The sequence below is a fragment of the Pteropus medius genome, unplaced genomic scaffold, assembly GCF_902729225.1.
Source record: "Pteropus medius unplaced genomic scaffold, Ma_sr-lr_union100, whole genome shotgun sequence".
NCBI lineage: Eukaryota > Metazoa > Chordata > Mammalia > Chiroptera > Pteropodidae > Pteropus > Pteropus medius.
The window spans coordinates 48,812,332-48,835,792 of record NW_024349800.1 but is presented as its reverse complement, the minus strand read 5'-3'; the positions used below and the strand labels follow the sequence as shown (position 1 = coordinate 48,835,792).

At 40.2% G+C, this 23,461-nt stretch overlaps 1 protein-coding gene and 1 pseudogene across 8 annotated transcripts in view; both read left to right on the top strand.

The window, feature by feature from the left end:
* The window catches only part of BABAM2 (BRISC and BRCA1 A complex member 2), a 343,218-nt gene that overhangs the window by 298,146 nt on the left and 21,611 nt on the right, over nt 1–23,461 (top strand). For 7 of the 8 annotated variants that reach the window (XM_039887506.1, XM_039887507.1, XM_039887510.1 and 4 more), the window contains one exon: nt 16,377–16,530. The exons of the other annotated variant lie outside the window; for it this stretch is intronic. In XM_039887506.1, the coding sequence (XP_039743440.1) occupies nt 16,377–16,530 (154 nt within the window). The remainder of the gene's footprint in view (nt 1–16,376; nt 16,531–23,461) is intronic. 8 annotated transcript variants of the gene reach the window in all.
* LOC120622647 (uncharacterized) lies at nt 2,540–2,658 on the top strand (annotated as a pseudogene).

The window sequence follows — 23,461 nt, the reverse complement described above, 5'->3', positions numbered from 1 at the left end:
TACCTGGGACTTCTCACACTGCGTTGTGATTATTTTGTTTGCTGACTTTCCCCAGTGATGAGCCCTTCAGGGCAGAGTTCATTTTTGTCTCATCAAAACCCCCCACCTTAGCACAGGGTATTAGTGCAGATAGGGCAACTCAGAGCCTTGATAGATGAATGCACAAACTCGCATATTCTTTTCTTATTTGATTTATAATAATGCATTTGGCCCTATTATCATTACCATATCATAACTGATTTTAAATAAGTAAACCCCCATAGGTCATTCTGTTCTATGCTAAAAGATGCCTTAACTCTCACTGGGCAAGGGTCGCATAGTCAGGAAGGTTCTTGGTCACCTTCTTTGAGTTTCAGTTTCAGACAAGTCTTAACCTGCCCTGTTCCTTAAAACTAAATATTATATACACATATAAAAATATGTGTATTTAGATAGAGGTGTGTGTGGGCACACGTAAAATATGGCACCACTTGGTAAAGCATTTCTCTAGACCTGGGTCCCACACCTCTCCTTCGGATCCTATTGGTGCCTGCTCACACACTCGTTTGCAGATCTCAAGTTAATTTTTCCATGAGCTAAGTTTGAGTGATGACTTAGCAAGTTGAACATTTAAAGAATCAAACCTGTTTTTCCATGATCTTAATTAATAATATACCTAAAATGAACTATTTAGCTTATAGAAACAAAGAGGTTTTCATCACAGAGAGTATTGGCAGGTCATGAATAAGGTGGGGTGGTGAGAATAGCTGTTTTATTGTAAGAGCTACTGGTAGGCTGAATAAGAGGGAGTTAAGTGTTGAGTCCACATCAGGCTCTACTGAGGTGTGACCAGGTTGAAGGTACTTTATTTCAAAACCCTTTGGAACTTCCTTCTCTTTTTTTATTCCTAATCTGACTCTTTTCTTCTGTCCTTAAATGCTCTATGTATATGGACTTTGACTTCTGCATTCAAATCTTAGTCTTTTAACCGAGCCTGGTGGGCTGGACCACACCTCCTTTAGTAGAAAGAGCTAGATAGTCCTCCTTTGAGCTGCCCCCACCAGCATTTAAGAATTATGTTTTCATCCAGGAGACCTTGGTTAGTCCCCATGGGCTAGAACAAGGGGGTAGAATTAAAATGGTAGGCATACAGTTGTTCTTAGGTTTAACCAAAAGTATTGTCAGCTGTGTAAAGTAAGTTGTTATTTGTAAAGATATACATTCCCACTTCCGTTTATCCACAGCAGAAGTAAATGCGGCCTCCATCCCTACCAGTCCCCTCCCAGTAGGACAGTGCCTTATGGACAGTCCTCTCCAGGGTGTGTCAACAGTGAGCCTTTCCAGAGATGGAAACAGCAGAATAAAGAGTCAAAGGTGATTCAGAGGTTTTGAGCGTGGCAGAATATTAGCCCTAATCTGTGTGTGGGTGAATGGGGAGCAAGCTACGGTTTTATTTCAGATATATGGTATGATTCTTTCCCAGATGATAGCAGAACATCCTAATGGCATCAGAACCAGTGAGTTGAAAGTCTGAAGACCTGACTTCAAGGTCCAGCTCTGTCATATAACTGTAATTCTAAACAAGCTACTTTCTGTCCCTGAGTTTCAGTGTTTTTACCTATCAATAGCATAATATGCCTACCTTGAAAATTACAGTTGAGACAACATATGTGAAAACATATTTATGCCGTAAAACTTATGACATTCACCAGGGCTCTGGAATTATCAGACTGAATGAAGCAAGGTGAGTAGTCAGGGAAGAATATAAAGATTCTGAGGTCATTGGAGAGTATTGATAGATGGGACTTTCTAGGACTTTCTAAAGGAGGAAAGCTGAGGGCCAAGCCTTCAGGGTTATTAAGTCCCTCAACTGAGCTTTGGAAGAGGGGCTGTTAAGCAGATGGAGAAAGGAAGACAGTAAACATTTTGAAAGGAAAGGAAGTAGCAGATCAATACTGTGTTATGGAAACTGTGGGAGAACAGAAGTGAGCAACAGTGTCAAATGCCATTGAAAAAAACCCTATAGATATGACCATAAAATCCTTTCCAAATCAAAATGAAGAAAACAAGGAAATTGAAACATCAAAAATAAAAATTCTTAAAAGCCCGAGATCATTGTACCCTTGAGTGTAACTCATAAGGTCTAAGAGACAAACACATCGGATTCCCGCTCTGTTATGGCTGTATGTGTCAGTCTCAGACTTTGTGCACTTTCTTGATCAACAGCCAGAGAACTCGTTTGCCTATAGCAACCCCTGACTGAGATGGTAGATGAGCCAAAATGCCCCTGAGTAGAAACTTCTTGCATAATGTCAGAAATAAGCAATAAATCTAATTTGTAGCACTTGTGGTAGAAAGAACATGGGCTCCGGACCCAGGTGGGCCAGAGCTAATCCTAGCCCCATCTCTTCTTCGTGGATTCAAGTCAGTTCTTGGGCTTGCCTCATGGAAGGCCTGCCCCTAAGAAAAAAAGGATCAAGAGAGAAAGCACCTAGCACATTGTAGGTATTTGATAAATGTTGATTTTCTTCCTCTTTTTTTTTAGCACTTAAAAACAATATACTATGGCCATGCCACCCTAAACAAAACCAATCCAGTTTGATCTTGGAAGCTAAGCAGGGTCGGGCCCAATTAGTACTTAGATGGGAGACTACCTAGGAAGACCAGGTGCTTTAGGCATAAAAAAAAAAAAAAAAATTAAAAAAACAAACAAACTGATATGTATTAGAATGAAACAAAACAAAAAAACCACCATGCTTCACTGTCATCTGTAGTAAGAGATCTGTCAGATTTGGGCTAACGAAGACCCCAAAGTCGTACTGTAAAAGCAGCTGTGGTAGCTGCGGTTACTTTGCTCCTGCAGAGAGATTTACTGGGTTGCAAGTGACACAGTACAGTGTAGATCACTGGACGTGGGATCAAGACTCTGGGGCTCTCTGTGAGACTACCGAGGCAGTTCAACACTCTATGCCACGGGCTCCTCAGTGACCAAATGGATGGATGATTTCCGAGATCCCTTTCTGCACTGTCGTTTAGGAGTGTGTCCTCTGTCATGACCAGGCATGAGGATTTTAAAGGAACTATCTCACCGATCTTCAGCTCTGCCTTGTAGGCATACCTATCAAAATGCAGCCAAAAGGAAGGAAATCGTTTAAAGAGGGGTCACAGAAGTGTCGTTTTACTCACAGGGAACCTGCCAGGCCTGACTCTAATAAGCCTGGCATACTAGTTCCCAAGTCCTGAACAGCTTAACTGCCCAGAGAAGGCCTGTAAGTAGGTATTCTAACCTAATAGCCTGGGCTGGGAGCGAGAGGTGAAGGGACCTGAGGTACCACAGACCGCAGATGCTAGACAGCATAGGGGCTGGCACACCTCGCTGTCATGGTATGGCCCACTCTAAGAGTTAATATTCATATTTGATTTTGAGTTATTTAGAAGCATTGTGAAGTGTACTTTTAAAAGATTTCTATCAAAAACAATAAACAACAACAACAAAAAGTTTTAGAGCTTCCAAGAATAAATCCTCAGTTATTGGATGTGAATATGCTTTTCTTAGGATAACACTGATCTAGAACCTTTGCTTGAAAATGGGAAGCACGGCATAGAGAATGTAGCTAGCATTAATATATTGGCTAGATGGAAAACCAGGGGAGAGAAAGAGCAATTAGGGGGATCATTTTATAAACTATATAAATGTCTAACCAATGTACTATATATACTCGAAACTAATAAAATAAAATTAAAAAAAAAAAAAAAAACAAAGAAGAAAATGATCTTATTCCTTTGAATTTGGATGTGCGTGTCAAGCAACTCATTTAAGTCCTGGGCTTGCCTCAACATGATCACCTTGTGTTTTACAGTTTATTTTTATTTTCTTTGAGTTGGTTAGATATGAGAATATGACAGTTAAAAAACATTTTAGACAGCAATCATACCTTCATCTCGAATGAAATGTCTAATTGGAATTGCTATCAAAGAAGAACATGAATTAATTTCTATTCCTGTACTGAACCCCAACCCCTCCACCCCCACTTATTCTCATAGAACAAATACTGACCAAGGAGCTGGCCCAAAACAAAAACATGCGTAATTCACAGACCAAATAGGTAATCTTTAAGTATATGGAGATTGGTTACATTTCTGGTGTTTTTCTAAGAACAAAATCACACAAATAAGTAGTTTAGCAAAAAGAAGAAAAAGAAAAGCCTTTACTAAGAATGGGGAGTATTACATTTTCTAAGCGCAAAAGAATATTGTCTAACTAAGATTTCATCAGGTTTCTCTGTTCAAATTTTTTCTGCTCTCTGGTCAACTTTTGCTGCAAAGCTTGACCTTAGATTCTCCAGAGCTGTGATGTTTTTTAACTTAAAGGAAGACGATTATAAAATTAAAAGTGAAGAGGCCCTCAGGACTCTTAAATTTGCATCAAATAAAAAATTGGGCAAAACTTAAGTTGGAAACTTATTGAAAGGATATAGCTACTTTTAACCTATGGGCTGTATTTTCTGAGCTGGAAGTCAAGTTGGAAAAAGAAATACCCTCAGTTTTGTATGTTTAATTGCTTCTGAGAGAAAAGTGGATATCTGCTGCGTGCCAAATATTCATACATATGTTACGTAATGTAAACCACTCAATGGCCTTGCAAGGTGGATATTATCCCATTTTAAAGATGAGAAAACCTAGACTCAAGAGGTTTTAGTAAATTGCCCGAGGTCACCCAGGTAGCAACAGGCAGAACAGGAATCAAGCCCAGATCTGTCAAATCCTTTGACAAATGAAAGAGCATATTCTTTCCACTATACCATTCCTTTTTGCTCCAGTTTTTCTGTATTAAGCACTTTCTATGTGCCAGACACTGTCCCGCATGCTTTCTTTAAATTCCAGAGGTTAGAGTTTTCCCAGTTTATGGATAAGAAGAGAGGCTCAGAGAGGTCAGTTAATCTGCCAAAGTTACACAGCTACTAAGTGGAACCTAGGTCGCCACCTCGCACATGCCTTCTTCATCTAAACATTCAGCGTCAGCTAGATTAGCCATTTCCTGTCCATCTCACCTGACAGAACTGACCCTAAAGCAACCAAAGAATGGAGTGGCTTGTCTTTAAACATTTCTAGGGAGAATATCTCCTACCACCTAATGTAGTGGGTCAGACGGTTTCCTATAATTTGACTACCCCAGCACAGTATAAATCTGGAATGGAGAATGATTGAAAAGTATAATACACAAAAGTAAGCTAATGAAGGTTTCCGCACAGGGAAATGACATGGTGACCACCAGGGCTTCTAACCCTGTCTTAGGAGGAAACACATGATCACTCTTGAGGGGCATGGTTTCCAAGCACCCTGATCTTACACGCAATCCCAAATCTCAGGCCCTACTGTATGGATTGTCCACATAGGAAGTTAAAGCCGTTTGAGAGAAAATGGAGGATCCTGTAAACTGCTAATGGCCCATTATAAGGCTTTCTACTTGGAGCCTCTCTTGGCTGTAGGAGTCACACAAGTAAGTCTTACGAGATATTTTGTAAAGAAGAATCGGTTCCCATACTAAGTAAATGACTGTTCTCCTCTAACAAAACAGAATAATTTATATTTGATTCATGCATCATACTTTCTAAAATATTCTCCATCCTGGAGGATTTGTTCTATGCTGGGGGTATTTAAACTATAGGAAAATGCCTGACTCCCTGGAGTGGGCGGTGTGGGATATTTCCTCTAGTAATGTTCAAGGGTAGCACTGCTCATAGGAGAACGTCCACACTCCTTTGCTTTGTGCTCACAGCTCTCCACGGTTCAACATCTCTATCCAGAGCCCCTCCGCACCAGCGTTCCCTCCTCTTGGCCTGTATTCCCTCCACCCTGATCACCCTGGAGTCCCTCACTCTCTTTTGCTGCAACTGCTCGATACTCTGCCCCCTGTCTGCTGTTCCCTCACTTTTCTCCCTCCGTTCCCAGCCACAGTCCTCCCCATGCAACTGTCTGTCAAAATCCTAGTTGTCTTTCAAGGCCCTGCCCGTCTAATAACCCTTCTAGAAGCCCTTAGTCTTTCCACCCCATACTCCGTGGTGGTTACTATCGTCTCACTCTCATCTCCCTGGGAACAGTGAAGGTCAAGTGCATGCTGGCACTGTCAGGAGAACGACCCAGCTTTGGTCAACTTGGCCTCCCTAGAGCTGGCTCGTAGTAATAGTCCATGGATGCTTGTCAAATTGGATATTTGTTGCTGTTTTCTTTAGAATATAAAGCTCATAACTAGATCCTTTAAAACAACGAAAGCTAAATTAGTTACAGAATTTTTTTTTTTCTTCATAAAGCCACATTAGTCATCTTTTACTTTGGAGGAGTCAGAATATTTGCAAATTTGTACCTGGAAGGATGTTCTAATTTTTCGAGACTGTAATTTAAACTGACCGATGTCAATCTTCCTACTTTAATAATTTTAAATTTGTCTTTTTCTTCTAATTGTCTGCATCTGGTACATTGTCCATGAATTTTTTTTAATCAGAAGCTTATGATTCTTTAAGGACTCTGCCCAGTTTTTAAGTGCCACGGATTTCGCATTCGAATATATTTTAATTTATTTAAGAATTCTTTTAATCAAATTCTTTCCTAATTTAGCCCGATTTCTTTTTTAATCCCCCCAGGCCAGGAGTTGATTTATTATGACTAAATTCTTATAAAGATAGAAGTTAAAACAATATTAAATGCTATATATGGCGTTTTCTCGTGCTAGAATTTTTTCTGCATCTCATAAAAACATTGCCTTTTTTACATGTCTAGTCCAGTCAACATCTCCTAGCTTTTATGATCTATGCCAGTCAACCATTAGATGTATATCAACCACCTACTGTGTGTCTAGTCCAGTGTTACACATGTGGAGGATATAAAATAAGGATAGATACCCTTAACTGCTGGCAATCCAACTAAGACTGGATGATGTGGATGTGGAAGATGGAGAAATCACTGAGTGAGAGAGCGGGCAAGGGAAGCTTCCTGGAAGAAGATGGGACTTGGGCTATGTCACAGAAACAAGAGCAGGTTGAAGGGACTGAACAAGGAGCCAGGCCTGAGGAAATGTCAGGATCCAAATGGGAAGCAAACTCAGAGGACACAGAAACCAGGTGGCATCGAAAGGCAGGAAGTGCAGAGCGCAGCCTGCCGTCCATTTCCAGGAAGTGTGGGTCCTCAGGTTTCGCATGGGGCCTGCAACATGGAGTATGCCCAGTAAACATGAGCGGGCGGTCGTAGTGTGGAAAGCAGACAGAGAAGCACTGGGGCAAGGAAAGGTTCCCGTACTGGGGACCCCTCGGTCCCGGCCTCAGCCACTAGTATTCTGTGTTTATCCTAGCAAGGACCAACCTTGAGGGAGCCTTGTTTGGGAGTCTAAGTTAGAAGCATTCAGAGTTCTAGGACAGAGATATTTTCTACAAACTGAGTCTGAATGGGTGGAAACCCAGATAAACCCAGGAAAGGAAGGAGGGCCCTCCAGGTAGGGAGAGCAGCTGGGCTGTGAGCTTCCCAAGGCCAGCCTTGGCTGCCTTCATCTTTGCGTCACTCATTGCTGTCCTCGTGTGCAAAGGTGAGGAGAATCATGAGAAGGAAGGTGAGATTGGTAAAATAGGGCTTTTCTGAACTGAATATGTATGATATTAAAAGAGCCAAATAAAAGGTCAAAAGTTGTTATGTCTACACAGTATTGAAGCTTTATCGATTTCTTCCCTCTTCACTGAATATTCCCCAGACTCCGACTCTGATTCACCTTTGAACCTTCTGGAACCTATTCAAAGTCCACCTCCCCTGAAGAGCTTTCCCCTCAGGCAGGGTTCCCGCTTCCATTGCACGGACATCACGGACGTGCTTCATCCATCTTCCTAACGTGCTGAACTGTGATAGCTTATTTACCTTCTCCAGGTCTCCTTTTCCAGCCCATGAGCTCAAGGGCATGGACACCTTTGTTCTTCTCTGCACTCTCTCTCTTCTAGTTAGTAAATTTGGGAGGAAAAGAAGGGACAGACAGGAGGGACCCATCTGACCAGCCGATTTTGCCAAGCTGACTATTCTCATGAGAGAATGAACCTCTTCTTAGGTACCTCTGTAAGCTGTATTCCAGTTTTTATGTACCTTTTTATTCTGTTTTTCATTTTTCTTTACAACTTTGGTATTTTTTTTCCTGATTGGATGGACAGATGGGTGGATGGATGATAGAAATGGATGGATGGATGGATGGATGGATGGATGATGGATATTTGGATGGATGGGAGAGAGAGAGAGAGAGAGATAGAGAGAGAGAGAGAGAGAGAGAGAGAGAGAGAGAGAGAGAGAGAGAGTGACAGAGAGAGAGAGAGAGAGAATAACAGACACACACAAAAGTCAAGAATTTTAGCCCTGTGTGTGTCCCTCCCAGCAGTAACCACTATCCTGAACTTTGTTAGACATACCCTTGATTTTCTTTTTTTTTTTTTTAATTTTCAATTCCAGTTGACATACAGTATTACATTACTTTCAGGTATATAACATGGTAATTCGATATTTATATAACTTACGAAGTGACCACCCCAATAAGTCTCGTACCCATCTGACACCATTCATAGTTATTACAATATCATTGACAATATCCTTAGGTTGTACTTTACATCCCCATGACTGTTTTTTTAACAGGTAATTTGTACATCTTAATCCCTTCTCCTTTTTCATACCCTTGATTTTCTTAATAGCTTTACACCTACTGTATATCCATAAACAATATATCATTATTTTTTTCTGATTTTGAACTTTATATAAATAGAATCATACTGATTGGTTTTTGCTACTGTGAATAGCAATGTCCTCTTTTTATTTATTTTTTTAAATTATAAATATTTAAAGCTTATACAAATGTATAGAGAATCTAAGAAAAGAATATCCATGTATCCACCTTAGTCACATCTTAATATTTTGCTTCTGGTTTATTTATGTATTTATCTTTTTTTTTTTTTTTTTTTTTTAGAAACAGCACATTATCAGTTTGGTTGAAACCCCATGAGTGTTCCTCCCTGATGCATTCCTGTCCTCTTTTTTGCTGTTACCCCCATGGCCAATTACTGTTCTTAACTCGGTATTTCTGTCATTCTCATGCACTTTTTTATACTTTCACTACATAGATGTTTATAAACAGCGTGTAATAATGTATGCACGCTTTTGCACTCTGTAAGTACATAGTAAACAGTGTTCTTCTGTAACTTTCTTTTTTCACTGAACATTGTGTTCTTGAGTTCATCTATGTCAGAACATGTAGCCTTAGCTCATTCATTTGAACTGCTGTAAGGTGTTCCATTGAAGAATATACCACTAAGTGTATATTACCAGTCTCCTCCCGTTAATGGACGTTTAAGATGTTTTTCGTTTTTATTATCACAAACAATGCTACTAGCAAACCTTCTCCTACCTATTTTCTTCTGCACATGTAGCAGAATTTTAGAAGCGGAAATGCTACGTTATGAAATATGTACATCTTTACTTTTAGTGTATAAGAAGCTATAGAAATTTACATCCTCACCAGTGAATGAGAATCCCCATTGTTCCACAACCTTGGCAACACTTGAGTATTACTGGGTTTTAAAATGTTTGTGAATTTAATGGTATGATATGGAATCTCACTGAGGTTTTAATTTGCATTTCCTTCAAATGCTCCTCTTCTTTAGTTCAATAAACAATTATTGTCTCTGTGCTTAGTGCTAGGCATACTAAGATAACTAATTCATGGCTGCCAACCTTTGGAGCTCACAGGTTTTGCAGTGATTCCTACCTGGAGGGGTGTATCAGAATCATTTTCAGAAATCAGAGGTATGAGGTAGGGCCCCAAACATCTGCAATGTGAATTCCGCAGTGATGCTGATGTTCACTTCCAGTTGAGAACCTCTGATCTTGTGGGAGGGGAGCCTAGCTGGTTCAATGTTGGTTCGTTTATGTGGGTAGGTTGAGGGTGAGAGAACATGGCTCTTCATTGGCCAATGCAATGGCATCCCTTTCATCTTGAGGTCGTCTTGCGGTTTTATGTGAATAGCTCATTGGATGTTGGAATGATTAATAAAGTGATGATTATAAATGATTTATAAAGTGCTTCAACAGCGATTGCTGTACAAAATACAAGCAGAGGCCAGATTTCCTGTAACTTCAGCTACCTGAGACAGGTGTAAACCTAGAAGGAAACAACAAACAACAGCAAAAGGAGAAGATGGGCTCCTCGGTGCCTGAGGAAAACAACCCAGAGCTCACACTCCATCACATTAGTGCAGCACCTGCTCCATGCTGGGTTCTGGTCTAGGGATGGATAGTCAGCCCTACTTGACTCTTTAGAAGCTGAGAAATATGTGGGGTGAGGTAGACAAAACAAAAAGAGAAGAGGCAAAAAAGAGAGATGACAGTGAGACAGAGTTGGCGTTCGTGAGAAATGACAAAGGGAAAAAGGATCTGAGTAGAAAAAGAAAACAGAAATAAAGTAGGGAAAGTTTGTAGTCAGGGGCCAAACAGCTTGTCACACCCCCAGTATCCCTGGGGACCTCAGTGTACCACACACTAAAGGTACATCAGCTCTTAACAGTGAACAGTTTGGAGGTGTGGCTCTCAGGACACATTTGTGAAAGAGCAAGCTGTCTTTCTGAACACTTGAGGCTATCACTTATAATGAGTTTTTCATGTGTTCTCCATCATCAAGAAACAGCTAAATTATTTTCAGTAAATTTACTGGGATATGAAGCTATGTACAAAGTTTAGAAAGATTTCCATCAAAATAATTAAAATGTAATCACCATGAAGGCTTATGCTCTAGTTGTCAGAAATTTCACATGTATGAAACACTGTAGAAAGCCAGATTTAAAAAATAAAAACTAAGGAAAAGGGAGAGTAGGGAATGGAAATGCATATTTATTTAGTAGCTGCTCAATTTTTGTTCAGTCCTTTTAACAACGCTATAAGATAAGAATCCTTATCCTCATTTTGCAAATGAGAAAATCAAGATTCAAAGAGACGAAGTATATTGCCTCTGGTCTCACCACTAATAGATGGTGGGGCCAGGATTTGACCCAATTTTATCTGACATCAAAGGCTGTGTGCCTGTTCCACAGTACCATACTGTCTCCTCCCATTTTAGAATTTACAGCAAAATTCAAGAATCTTCAGGCTTCATTTTGGTAATATCAAAACCCCAAAGATAACCTGTTTACATGATCAAATCACACAAAAGATAGTGAAAATTTGAAACTAGTTTAACAAAATCTGGTTAATATTTAGTCTTCCCTGTCACTTAAATGAAAGGCCATGATGGTAAAAGGAAATTTTTGATGACTTGAATAGGACTACTTCTGAAATGGAAAACTTTACTTTTACATTTCTTGTGAGTATTTTGGATATGTGGTGTTTAACTTTCTAGTGGTTAGAACCCTTGTGTCTCGAAGGTTTAGTGTGCAGTTAGTAAGATTGGGGTGGTCAGTGAATAGATAGATGGCAGACTTCCCTCACTGGTTGTGCGCCCACTGTGGGAGCAGCCTGGGAATGAGCCGCATACAGACTGCTCTTAGGAAGAGTCAGCCCCCGATGGAGTCACTGTTGGAGGGGGAGTTTACAACAAGTCAACATGGGGCGAGAACTATCTCCTAATGAGGCTTCGAAGAACTGGAGAGGCCTGAGAGGCCTGGAAATAGGAACATAACCATAACCACTACACAGCAAGTCCATGAGTATCTTCCCTACTAACCCAAGAGCACAGGAGGAAAAGCTCAGGAGTATATAGTTTGAAGTTTTGGAGAAATGAAATAATGGCTGACTTGTGAATAATGATGAAAGTATTTGATGATGTGACTCCCAGGGAAGCAATTATGGTTAACCCCTCATTTGTTTGGCATTTCCAAGGATTGAACTGTCCCACATAACTGAATTTTCCAGACAACTAAAACTTTCCTATTCATGTGCCTTGAATGTTTTTTAACCATGCTTGGTGGAAATATTTGTGAAATAGATTATACAATTATCCTGCCTTCTTGAACAGAAGCTGCAAGAAATAACATTTCTTTAGATCTCTTTGATTACAAGCCTGAGACCTGATTAAAAGAGGTTTAAATAGTTCGGACTCGTAATCGTCTCACATAACAAGAAACTCGGAGCCGGGCAGCTCCAGGTATGATGAATTCGGCAGCTCAGTGATGTCGGGCTGATGTCCCCTCCTGGTCACAAGATAGGAGCACAGCTCCAAGCCTCGAGATCTCACATGATAAGATCGAAGGCAGTAATGGAGCGGGCGCTTCTCCTTATACGTGTTTAATCAGAGAGGAAAGTATTTCTCAGAAGACCCTCAGCCGACTTCTCCTTGGGTCTCACTGGCAGGACTGAATCACATTTCCCTTCTTGGTTCTGTGGAAGGCTGCAAGACTGGAGAGCCAGCAATTTCGGAGTGGGGAGTGGGAGTGGGGCTCTTCCCATAAAAAAGAAGAGTGGGGAATGGCTGTTGGGTGGGTAACCAAGAGTGTCTACCATGGTTACCTGGATTGGGGCTGAACATCCCTTACTGGATGGCCATAGCGTGACGGATGATGGGGCTTTTTGTCCCTACACTGAATGCCCCCAGAGTGGGCTTCTTTTTGAATTCCTAAGTCAGCCGTTATTTATTATTCTCTCTCCTTCCTTTGTGTCAGACTGCTAGTTATCACTACTTGCTGTCAATGTGCCTTGTCCTCATCTTGCCATAGTTAGATTTCTGGAAAAACAATGTAATCAAACTTCTTAGAAATGTGTCTAAAAGGTTCTGAGTGAGTGTGTGACAGCTGTCCTGTGGATCAGATACATAGTGTCACGTTTCTTTTGACCATTAGAGTCATTTTTCCATTGTTGCAGTTTTAAAGAAGTAAGGAGTTTCTTGTGAACTTCAGTACAACTTAATGAAGTCTTCGCATGGTGAGGGAGGAGCATTTGGGGGCGAGTAAGCTTGTTTACTAGACAAGGTGAGACTCCATCTGTCCATCTGGAACCCAGCATGGTTTAGAGAGAGGCAGCATTCAGCTCCCTGGCAAAGCTGCGTGGCAGGTGATTGCCTGGAAGGCACCACTAGCTCAGGGAACGTGACTAGTGGAACTGCCACCGCAGTGACTGTCCAGCACGAGGCAAGGCGGTGCGGCGTTTCATTATTCCCTGCCCTCTGCCAGGCGTCAGAGCCCTGCAGAGGAGTCCTGCGCACTGCCCAGGTTGTGCAGAATTGGAAGTGCTTGGGTGCAGCTATTTCAACAAGTTCTTGAAGAAAATAATGCTTCAAAAATGGTTATTGAGATTGTACTGATCCAGTGAGGATACCATCCCTTCTGTGGATAAAGAGATCTGACCAAAGTTCAATCTTTGTATATAGGAAGAAGGAAATAGAAAGCAGTTGTCAAAATAATACCAGCAGTGAGTAAACTGAACCAAATGGAATGATTCTACTCCAGGAATCAAACCTGGGCCAGTGGGTGGGTTGGTTTCTAAGGAAGCAGATTTTGATACAGCTGAAACTATGGGCCCAAGCTGCTTAGAACCCGGAAGTTTCTTCAGAGCAAGTTAGCTGTTTGAAGGCCCGAAGTCATTATTTTACTGTGCATCAGAAAAACACGAGTTAGCCCACCGGCAGATGTTAGGTGACAGAAACACTGGGGATAAGGAAAACGGGTTTTGTGTTTCTTCAGTTCTGACTAATTTGTACCATTCAAATCATTCTTACAAGAAGAATGCAAAGTATTTGTCACAAATATTTTTATTAACTCCTTCTTATGCACAGAACATTTTTAAAGAAGCCATTCTTTTATTGACTGCTAATACAGACAGGATACAACTTAAGTTGAGCCAGATATTTATATTTTTCTAATTTTTTCTCATGTAGATTAATGATTTTATTTCTGAAGTACTCTGACCATTCCTGCTCCCCTAATAACCCAGCCACTGTTTTCAGTATTTTAATACTGGCTTCAACTATGCTTTTTAAGAAAAATCTCCATGGAGAAATAATCATATAATCAGTGCTTTTGTGGGATCATAGTACATATCAGCGTATAGCTGGCTGACAATTTTTTTTTTTTTAAATCAGAACAACACACTTGCCTAGGTAAATAAATTTGCATTCACATTTTGAATTATTTCTGATGCTAATTGAGCATTTAGGGGGACAGAGTGGATGATTCAGAACTAGGTGGGAAAATCATTTTCAACATATCAAAATACCAGCAACTCATTTTCAGTGAAACAAAATAACAGGAACAAAAACTATAATGCATTTCAAAGCCCAGAAAAAGCTGGTAGCTTGGGAATCATGAAGCCTGTGGTATTGTCTTTGTTACTTTGATACTGATTGGTGACTATGTTTGCTCTAAATTTATAAATTATTGCCATTGATTTCTATCATTTAAATTGTTACTTTTTTAAAGGGAAGCTTTCATGTTACATACTTTTTACCAATGCTATTAGGGATTATTTTGGGGTTAATCCAAATCTTGTTTTATATTTGGAAATTTATAAATATATAAAATATATAATGTAAACAGTCATTTTTCACAATTAATTAGAAGAAATAAAAGGAGTAATCAGAAAAGATATAAACCTATTTTTAAAAGCAGTATTTGAAATGACCGAAGATGTTACAGATCGTGCTTTGTAATATGAAAGGATTCAAAAGCGTTTTCTGAATTAAATTATTTATCATTTGAATTAGTCTATTTTTCATATATTGTATTATTCCTATATGTTACTAAATCTCTGCTTTGGCACAGATAGACACTGAGACTTCATTGAGGTGGAAAATGTGACTAAAGGGTGGACATTCAAAACTTTGCCCCTTTTCTTTGGTTGTGGTGTGATTCACGTGTAGAAACCCCCTACAGCACTGAGTCAGTGTCAGATGCACGCAGAGGTCAACAGGCCCTACCACTGGACAGTTTTTTATTTCTTTTTTTTTAAGTTTTCTGCAAACCTAACTTTTTTTTTTTCAAGACATCATATTGGCTGCTAAGAGAGTCTAGTCCAAGTCAAATGTCACCCTAAACTGGCATGGTGATAAATGTATGTATAACTATCTAGTGTGTGTGTGTGTGTTTGTGTGTGTGTGTGTGTATTTGCCTCATGTCGCCAGAAAGATGAACCTTGTACATCCTTCACAGTAGACACTTGAACTTGCTAAATTATAATTAGGACACAGTGAGTGTGTGGCAAGCAGGTTACACCAGTATCTTTAAGAGCAGAAGTCAAGGTGGCCCAGTAAAAGGAGATTAGGATTTAAATCACGGGACTAAATTTGAGTCCTGCCCCTGCCCGGCTATGGCGTGAATAAGTTAATAAACCTCTTGGAGTCTCAAGTTTGTTCATCTATTAAATAAAGATGATGAAAATAATATCTGCTTCATAGAGTTATAAGTATCAAATTAGATAAAGTATGTAGTAGTATTCTGTAGAGCTAGAAAATCCTGTACACCTTGTTCTTATTATTTTTGATACATTCACGTGCCTGCCTGTTCTTTGTCCTAGAAGTGGACAACATTCACACAAATATACATTACATACCTCGAGGAATGTGCTATTGAAACAATCTGTTTTTAATGATGGTTTGCCTCAACTAAAAAATGTCATTTTCTTTTTTAAAATGGAGTGAAAGAACCCCAAAATGAACAGTTAAAGCACATAATACTTGTTATCAGCAAAGATTAGAGTCAGTCTATACGTTAACAGTAGACATATGTGGCGCCCTGTTGCATTCTGTTAAGGCGCTCCCACTGGTTTAAAAGGTATATGTGGTAACATATGGAAAAACTCGAAACTACTGAGTATCAAAATTCACTGCTTGGTTGGAAGTAAAGTAACAACTCTATTTTTTCTGGTGGTCTAGTTGCTATAGCCTAGAAAACAGAGATTATTATCTGCCCTCTTGAAGATCCCATTTCTAAGTCCATTCTTGACAAATAGCCTCCATCCCACTTCCTCCACCAAATTACAGGTGAGGAAGACACTGCCCAACCTTTGGAGAGTTTATGGTATAATAGAGACTTAATGTAGGTAGACAGCTAACTCTGCTGTGGAATACTGGACGAGGTACGTGCCTTCGGAGAAGTTCAGGTGACTGAGAGCACTCAGCTTCTGCAGCCATTTCATGCCATTCCTTCCGCACCTGCACACCAGGCCTCATGTCGGTTACATTTTCATTTCTGTGTGATTCGCCTCCCTACCTAGACTGTAAACTCTGAAGGCAGGGAGAGCACCTTGTCCCTTGGTCCCTCTCTCCGTACCTTTTACCTAGGCTTCAACCAGTATTCAGGTTTAAATAGAGTCTCATAACATTCAGATTTAACAACAACAACAACAAAAACGTATTACGATGCATTTAAACCCTAACTTTCTTTCCCTTTCTTCTGTGTTTGCAGTCGACCTGCCCCTGTTTTTCCCTCGAGACCAGCCAACTCTCACATTTCAGTCCGTCTATCACTTCACCAACAGTGGACAGCTTTATTCCCAGGCCCAAAAAAATTACCCATACAGCCCCAGATGGGATGGAAATGAAATGGCCAAAAGAGCAAAGTAAGTGAATCCACTGTTATTTCCTACAGGTAAAAATATTTTGTTTATCTAGTTGGCAAGCTATTGTTCACAGGCCAAATCCTGCCCTGTGCCTATTTTTGTAAATAAAGGTTTATTGAAACACAGCCACACCCATTTCTTTTCTATGGCTGTTTTCATGCTACAGTGGCAGAGTGAGTCATTGCAATAGACAGCATATGACCCGCAAATTCAAAAATATTTGCCATTTGGCCCTTTACAGAAAAAGCTTGCCAACCCCCTTAAGAAGGGAGCTTTAAAACTATTTCTCATCAGGTAGATGGCATTGTTTTTTTGTTTGTTTGTTTGTTTGTTTTAATGGATTACAAGATTTATCAGAAATCTACCTCTCTATTTAGATTAGAGAAATACTAAATAGGAATTGGAGTGGATAAAAGGTGTTGATGATGAGATTGTTGGCAGCTACTTTCTTATTGTTAAAATATGGAAAATTTCAGCTGGCGGTAAACAAATAGTTAAATGGTTTTGTTTGTTTGTTGCTTCGTAGTCAATAAATAGATCCAGTACCTAGTTTATCATATGGAACTGTAATGTCTTTGTATAAACAGAGTGAATTATATACCTCATTGTATCTCTGCAGCCATTGCCGAAGGTAGGGCCCGCATCTTCCTTGATTGAATAAATGGCTACACAAATAGCTTATAACTATTAAAAGCTCTGTAAAAGTAAGTTGGGAATTTGATAGAGGTCGAAGTTAGCTAGAGTCGGGAGTTTATAGAGTTACAGCTATTACACCTGAACCTCCCTGTGGAAAGCTTTCACCAGTCATATCAAATAGGTAAATATAGAAATATGCTGAGTGTTTTTTATAGCTAAGACGTTAGTATCTGGAACATCAGTCTTCATGAACCATGCCTCCTAGATTGAAGCAACAGTGGATCAAAATCATTGTTTCCAAAAGTAAATCATAGAGTGACAGCTGGTTGTTACTTTATTACTCTGAAGAGCCATATGTTCCTACCTGTGATCCCAACTGAAGGATGATCAGATCCAAAGACTCACACAAATGAAGAATACCCATTAAGTATCCTTTTCATGCGGCCATCCAGTATTTCTTGAGCATCTACTATGTTCTAGGCAGTGTACTCCATGCTAGGGGTACAAAGATAAGCAAATTAGAAATTGTCCATGTCTTCTTGGAATCTATAGCTCTGCCGGAGAGATCAAAGCCTCTATCATATCAAACGTCTAACAGTTTTAAAGTACTTACTAACAAAACTTGCCCTTTCAGACCCAAAGTGTTCTTGTTTAGTAGGACTCTGCTCTTGCCTCCCCCTCCCTGAGACCTCTCTGCCTCCCAGGGTGCCTCCTGGCATCTCCTATACTTCTCTTGCATAAGACGTTCACTTATAGCAGGATTGGAGCTCTTTTAAGTAACGACAGAGTGGCTTCCTCTAGAAATCCAGGCCTCCAAGGTTCATCTGTGGAATTCAGAGCTGTTGGTGTCTGAAACTGCAGTGTGCCCTTTCTCCCTCTATTTGTCAGGATGCCCAAGTCTAAAATTCTATTCAAGGAAAAAAAGAATATGCAAATATAACTAATGATAATGATTAAGACAATATATCTTGAAATGGACTTGAAAAAAGATTATAAAGTAAGTTTTATGTTTGAAATATTGCAATTTTTAGTTTTCTGAGCTTTCCTTGTGTCTACATAAGATCTGCCTTTAGAAGATGGGCTGTTATTTGTGGTATGTGCTGTGGAGTCTGAACCAGATGTGTCTTTGTGGTTTCCATGGCAAAGCTATCTTGGGGTGTGTGTGTGTGAGTAGACATTTTAGTGTATGAATTGAATCTGTAAGGAGTTGCAGACCACAAGCCTGTGATTTCATTATAGGAATATCGTAAGTGAAGCCTGTTTATCTTAACAGATCAGTTCAGAGTTGCAAGAGACATTTGCTTTATGTTAACACCAGTCTAAAGAAAACATCTGAAGTAACGTTGAAAAAAATCTGCTTTCTGCTGTAGTAAGATGGATCCATTTTAAATGTAATAAAAGAGAAAGCCGGCAGCTCGTGCTAGGAAGAAGAAATAGTTTTAAAGCTCCCTTCTTAAATTGAACCGCATGGCTTGCCTGGGCTCTGTCAGAAGGCGGATAATGGACAAACACAACCAGGGTGCTATGCTGCCGTACAGCTATGCTGCAGTACAGACTTGAGATTGGTGGAGAAAGTTGGAGAGAAAGGACAGAAAGAGAGAAAGGTCAACTGTGACATTCCTTACACGCCCTGTTTCTTTGTCATGTGAAAATATTGTATGCACACAGTGCGTAAAAGGCTGTAATTCACTTCGAGAGCTCTGCCCATGACATAACCGCTCTCATGGTTTATGAACAGCAGTAGAGCCCTTTGAGTGGAGTCAGTTGTTTATTCCCTCCTGTCGAGCGAAATTTTAAACACATGAACTCAAAAAGAACACTTACTGGCACTGACCCGGGCTTTTCCTTAGGCATGTGCTTCTTGCTCATGGCTGCCCAGCAGATTCTATCCTCACAAGTGAAATACCCTGTACTGGGTGAGCACAGGCTTTGGGATCATGCATGCCCCAGTTCCTATCCAAGGTCTAACCTTTTATGCTCTGTGGCCTTGGGCAGAGCTAGTAACCCTTCTAGTAACATCATCCTGTAAAACAAACCTGTACTCTTCCCTTTTGGATGGTCTTGATATGAACAGTCAGTCAATGAGTGGACCTCTGAAGGACCCTTGGATTGAGCTTGTGCTTCTGTCCCACAGTGCCTTTGCTCACCCCTTTCCTGCCTCCTTCTGCCCCTTCCAATCTACTCACCGTTCTTCCTTGTGGTCTTCCCCATCCACGCTAACTTGCAGGCAGTTCTTTCCCCTCTTCCTATCCTAGGCTTGGTTGGCTGCTGGTCGTATACTGCTTTGAAATCTCTTTTGTAGTATTCTTTCATTTTTCACATCTTTATATATGTTTCATTTCCTTAATTGTGAGTTCTTCAAAGGCAACGGCATCGAATATATTTTTTTTTAATTTGCGTACAACGAAGATAACAAATTTAACCATATCTTTTGATGGAGTTTTGATAAAGTTACCTTCTACCCCTTCTCAGTTGGTCTCCTCACCCCCCAAGACAAGCACTGTTTCATTCTATCACTGTGTCTTAGTTTTTCCTCTTCTAGATACTTCTTATAAATGCAATAATACAGATTATATTCTTCTTTGCCTTTGTGTTCAGTTTAATTATCTTAGATTTATCTGTAATAATGGAATTTCATTTTTACTGCTGACTAATATTTCATTCTGTGAATATACCATAACTTATTAATCCATTCATCTGCATGTGCCTATTTGGGTTGTTTCCAGTTTGGGGATTTTATGAATAGATCTTGTATGAACATCCTTATATAAGCTTTTTGTAGACTTATGTTTTCAGTTTTGTGGGTAAATACCTAGAAGTGAGAGTATGTGTACTATTAACTTAATAAGAAACTGATAAGTTTTTTCTAGAGTTGCCATACCACTTCACGCTCCCACTGGCAATATACTGGGTTCCAGTTCCGTATCCTCTCCAGTACTTGCTGTTGTCACAAGTCTTTTTAATTTTTGCTATTCTAGAGGTGATGAAGTGATAGCTTACTATGTTTTTAATTTTGATTTCCTGATGATTAGTAATGTTGAACATCTTTTCATGTGTTTATTGATATATCTTCATTTGTGAAGTATCTGTTCAAATTTTGCCTATTTTTAATTGGATTGTTGGTCTTTTGATTTTTGAGTTTTAAGAATCCTTTGTATATTGTCAGATATATGTATTACAAGTATTTTTTCCCAATCTGTGCCTTGCTTTTTCATTTTCTTAACAGTGTCTTTGGATGAGCAGAGAATTTTTATTTTTAATAAAATCTATTTTATCAGTGTTTTCCTTTTACATTAAAGTTTTTTATGTCCTCATAATTATTTGCCTACCAGAAGGTCATGAAGAGATTCTTCTATTTTTTTTCCTAGAAGCTTTGGTTTTGGTTTGACATTTATGTCTGTTATCCACCTCAGATTAATTTTTTGTGTATGGTATGAGGTAGAGGCTGAAGTAAATGTTTCGTGTTTATGTATACCCCGGTATTCCGGCAACATTGTTGAAAAGCCTTTTATTTCCCTGTTGAATTACCTTCATGCTTTTGTCAGAATAATTTAACCATATATGAGTAGGTCTATTTCTGGACACTATTCTATTCCATCCATCTTCCTATTTGCATACCAATATGCTTAAAATCAGGAAATGTAAATTGTCCAACTTTGTTCTTTTTAAAGATTATTTTGACTATCCTAGGTCCTTTGCATTTTCATATAAATTTTAGAATCAGTTTGCCAATTCCAGCCCCTCCTACTACTCAAGAAAAAAGCCTGCTGAGATTTTGATTGGGATGATTTTATTAATTTTACTTACTAGTTGCTAGTGGATAACAATGCAAATGATTTTTCGTGTTAACCCGGTATCCTGTGACATTGCTAAATTCACTATTACTACTAAATTCTAGTAGCTCTTTTTTCCCTTGGAGAAGAAAAGATTTTTAATTACAAGTTAGCAAAGTCAGCATTGCTGTCTTCACATGCACCCCAGTAAACAGTTTACTAACCTCGGCGACTTGGCCAGAAATTCTTAAGTTCTAGGCTGCGCCATCCAGGGCTGCTATCACCTGTGGTTGTGTCTACTTGATGCCGGCACCAGCCAGTTTGAAAAGTGGGAAAAAAATCTACCCTTCAGTTGTTTAATCTACATAAACCCAACTATCACTTAAAAAATATTGAACCCACTAGTTACCTACTTGGTTTCTTGTACATAGTTTTAGATGTGTCTAGAAGAGTGAATCAAATGATTTTCTGTAATCCTGTCTAGTCTGATAAATCTGTGATTACATGGAGTGAGTCTTCCATGAATTTCATTGTATAAAGTATCAAGTTGAGGCCTAAGTAGGTTCTTAGAATAGAATTTAACCCCAGAACCACCTACTGCAATGGCTCGTCACACATTAAATTATTATATAATGGAATCACCGAAGAATATTCCAAAACATCTTCTCAGTCAACACATGGGAGTAATTCATCATGAACCTTCTAAAATCATGTTATTTCCGTTCTTGCCTCAAGGTTAGAAAAAAGATGCTCTTTTCTTATCTAGAAAGTGATGCAAGTACTCCCAAAGCGGTCTGTGATTCCCCACATGTTGCTCTTCACCATTCATGCTTTTATTATTTGTTGTCCAACTGTCTTTGCAGAATAACTTTCAAGAAAATTTTTTAAAAGGTACATTCTGGACTATTTCAGTGATTTTTTATTGTTGATACCTTAATATTCTCAAAGACACCATTTTCTTCAAACTTCTCATTAGCTGCTAAATGCTTCAGTCCAGCCTTATTCGTTAGTCCCCTAAATAAAATAGATAAATACAAATCTCCTCTCCTCGATTCAAGAGAAGGGAGTAGATGTCCCCACCCGATTTGTACCCCTTACTGTGGCCTCTGAGGCCCCTTTGGACCCCTAGGATGCCAGGGGGCACAGTGTGGAAATCCTGGTTCTAAGAGGGTACTTCACAGCATGGTCACAGGAGCCCTGAGACCTGAGAATACTTTGGGGACTAAGGGTAGCCTGGGGGAGGGGGTGTTCATGAAATGTAAGTGGTTATAATGTGAGCCTATGTATGTGTTTGTTTCTCCAGGAGATACTTACTTCTTCGCTCCTTTGTTGGTAGGTAGCTTCTTAGTGCAGCTCAAATTATGCTTTGTTTCTCTTGTGGTTTAGTTGCCGAGTCAGGCGGTTTCTGTGCCTGGTAAGCTGGCCAGAGGGATCCCCAGCTGGCCCAGCTTTGGAATCGGGGTATCCAGACCTCGCTCACTGTTAGGGAAAACCCTGGTGAGGACTTTGCAGCCGGCTCCTCCTCCTCTACCCCCACTCCTCCCCTTTATTTCTGTATTTCTGGAATTCCCATCTGGCACCTAAGGGTATGTGGATGACCAGGAAGGTAGGAACTGTGGCCAGCTGTGATCGCTCCCCGCCGCAGCCCCTCTGCAAGGGGAAGCAGCTGCACAGCTGAGCCACTCTGAGCAGGAAGGGTACCTGGCAACAGGGAGGGCACTGAGGTAGACAGAGCAGCCAGGACCGAGCTCCCCGAAAGCTCTGCTGCAGGGGGCCCATTGCGGTCAGACCTTGGTGACAGAACCTGCAAGCCCAGCTGCAGCTATGATTCATGGGTTTTCTTTTATCTTTTGTTTTGCCATGAGTTTCCTAGGAATAGTTCCCTTTAAAAAATCCCAGCTTCGTCTTAGCCGAACTCCCCTCAGGAGAGAGGAGGGAATTTTCCAGGCCCAGGTCGGCAGAGCCTGGGCGATCGGAGTACCCTGAGAGGACAGAAGGGTACCAGTGAGGGTGAGCCCATCCAGGGATCAAGAAAGGCCCAAGGTCACCAGAGCTTTCCACTCACCCGCACACCCTGGGGCCCCGCACGGGCAAGCTCAGCCATCCCTCCTGGGGTTTAGAAATAGAGAAGCTGTGAAGAAGAAAATACAGCAAATAAATAACATGGCATTTCAGGATCCTTGAACTCTCAAAGAGAATCATTTTGAAAAGGATCTTCAAGAGATATGGTTTGTTTTTGCTTTCAGAAGAGAGAGCAACAGAGACGGGGAGGAATCCAGATCTGCCTGACGTCCAGGCATCCTCTCCAAATTGCGTAGGTCAGAGAGAACATGTTATTTATTAGAACCTGACATCTGTTGCCGTGAAATGATAAGCTCCATTAAAAAGCCTGGCCATCAATTACTGCTAATACAGCCCTCATCCCAGAGTGAGCTGCTTACCATGCTTTCAGGCTGTACCAGGCACAGAGCGTTTACAGCCCAGCTCAGACTCCTCACTCCCTTTGACAGGACCCCGCAGAC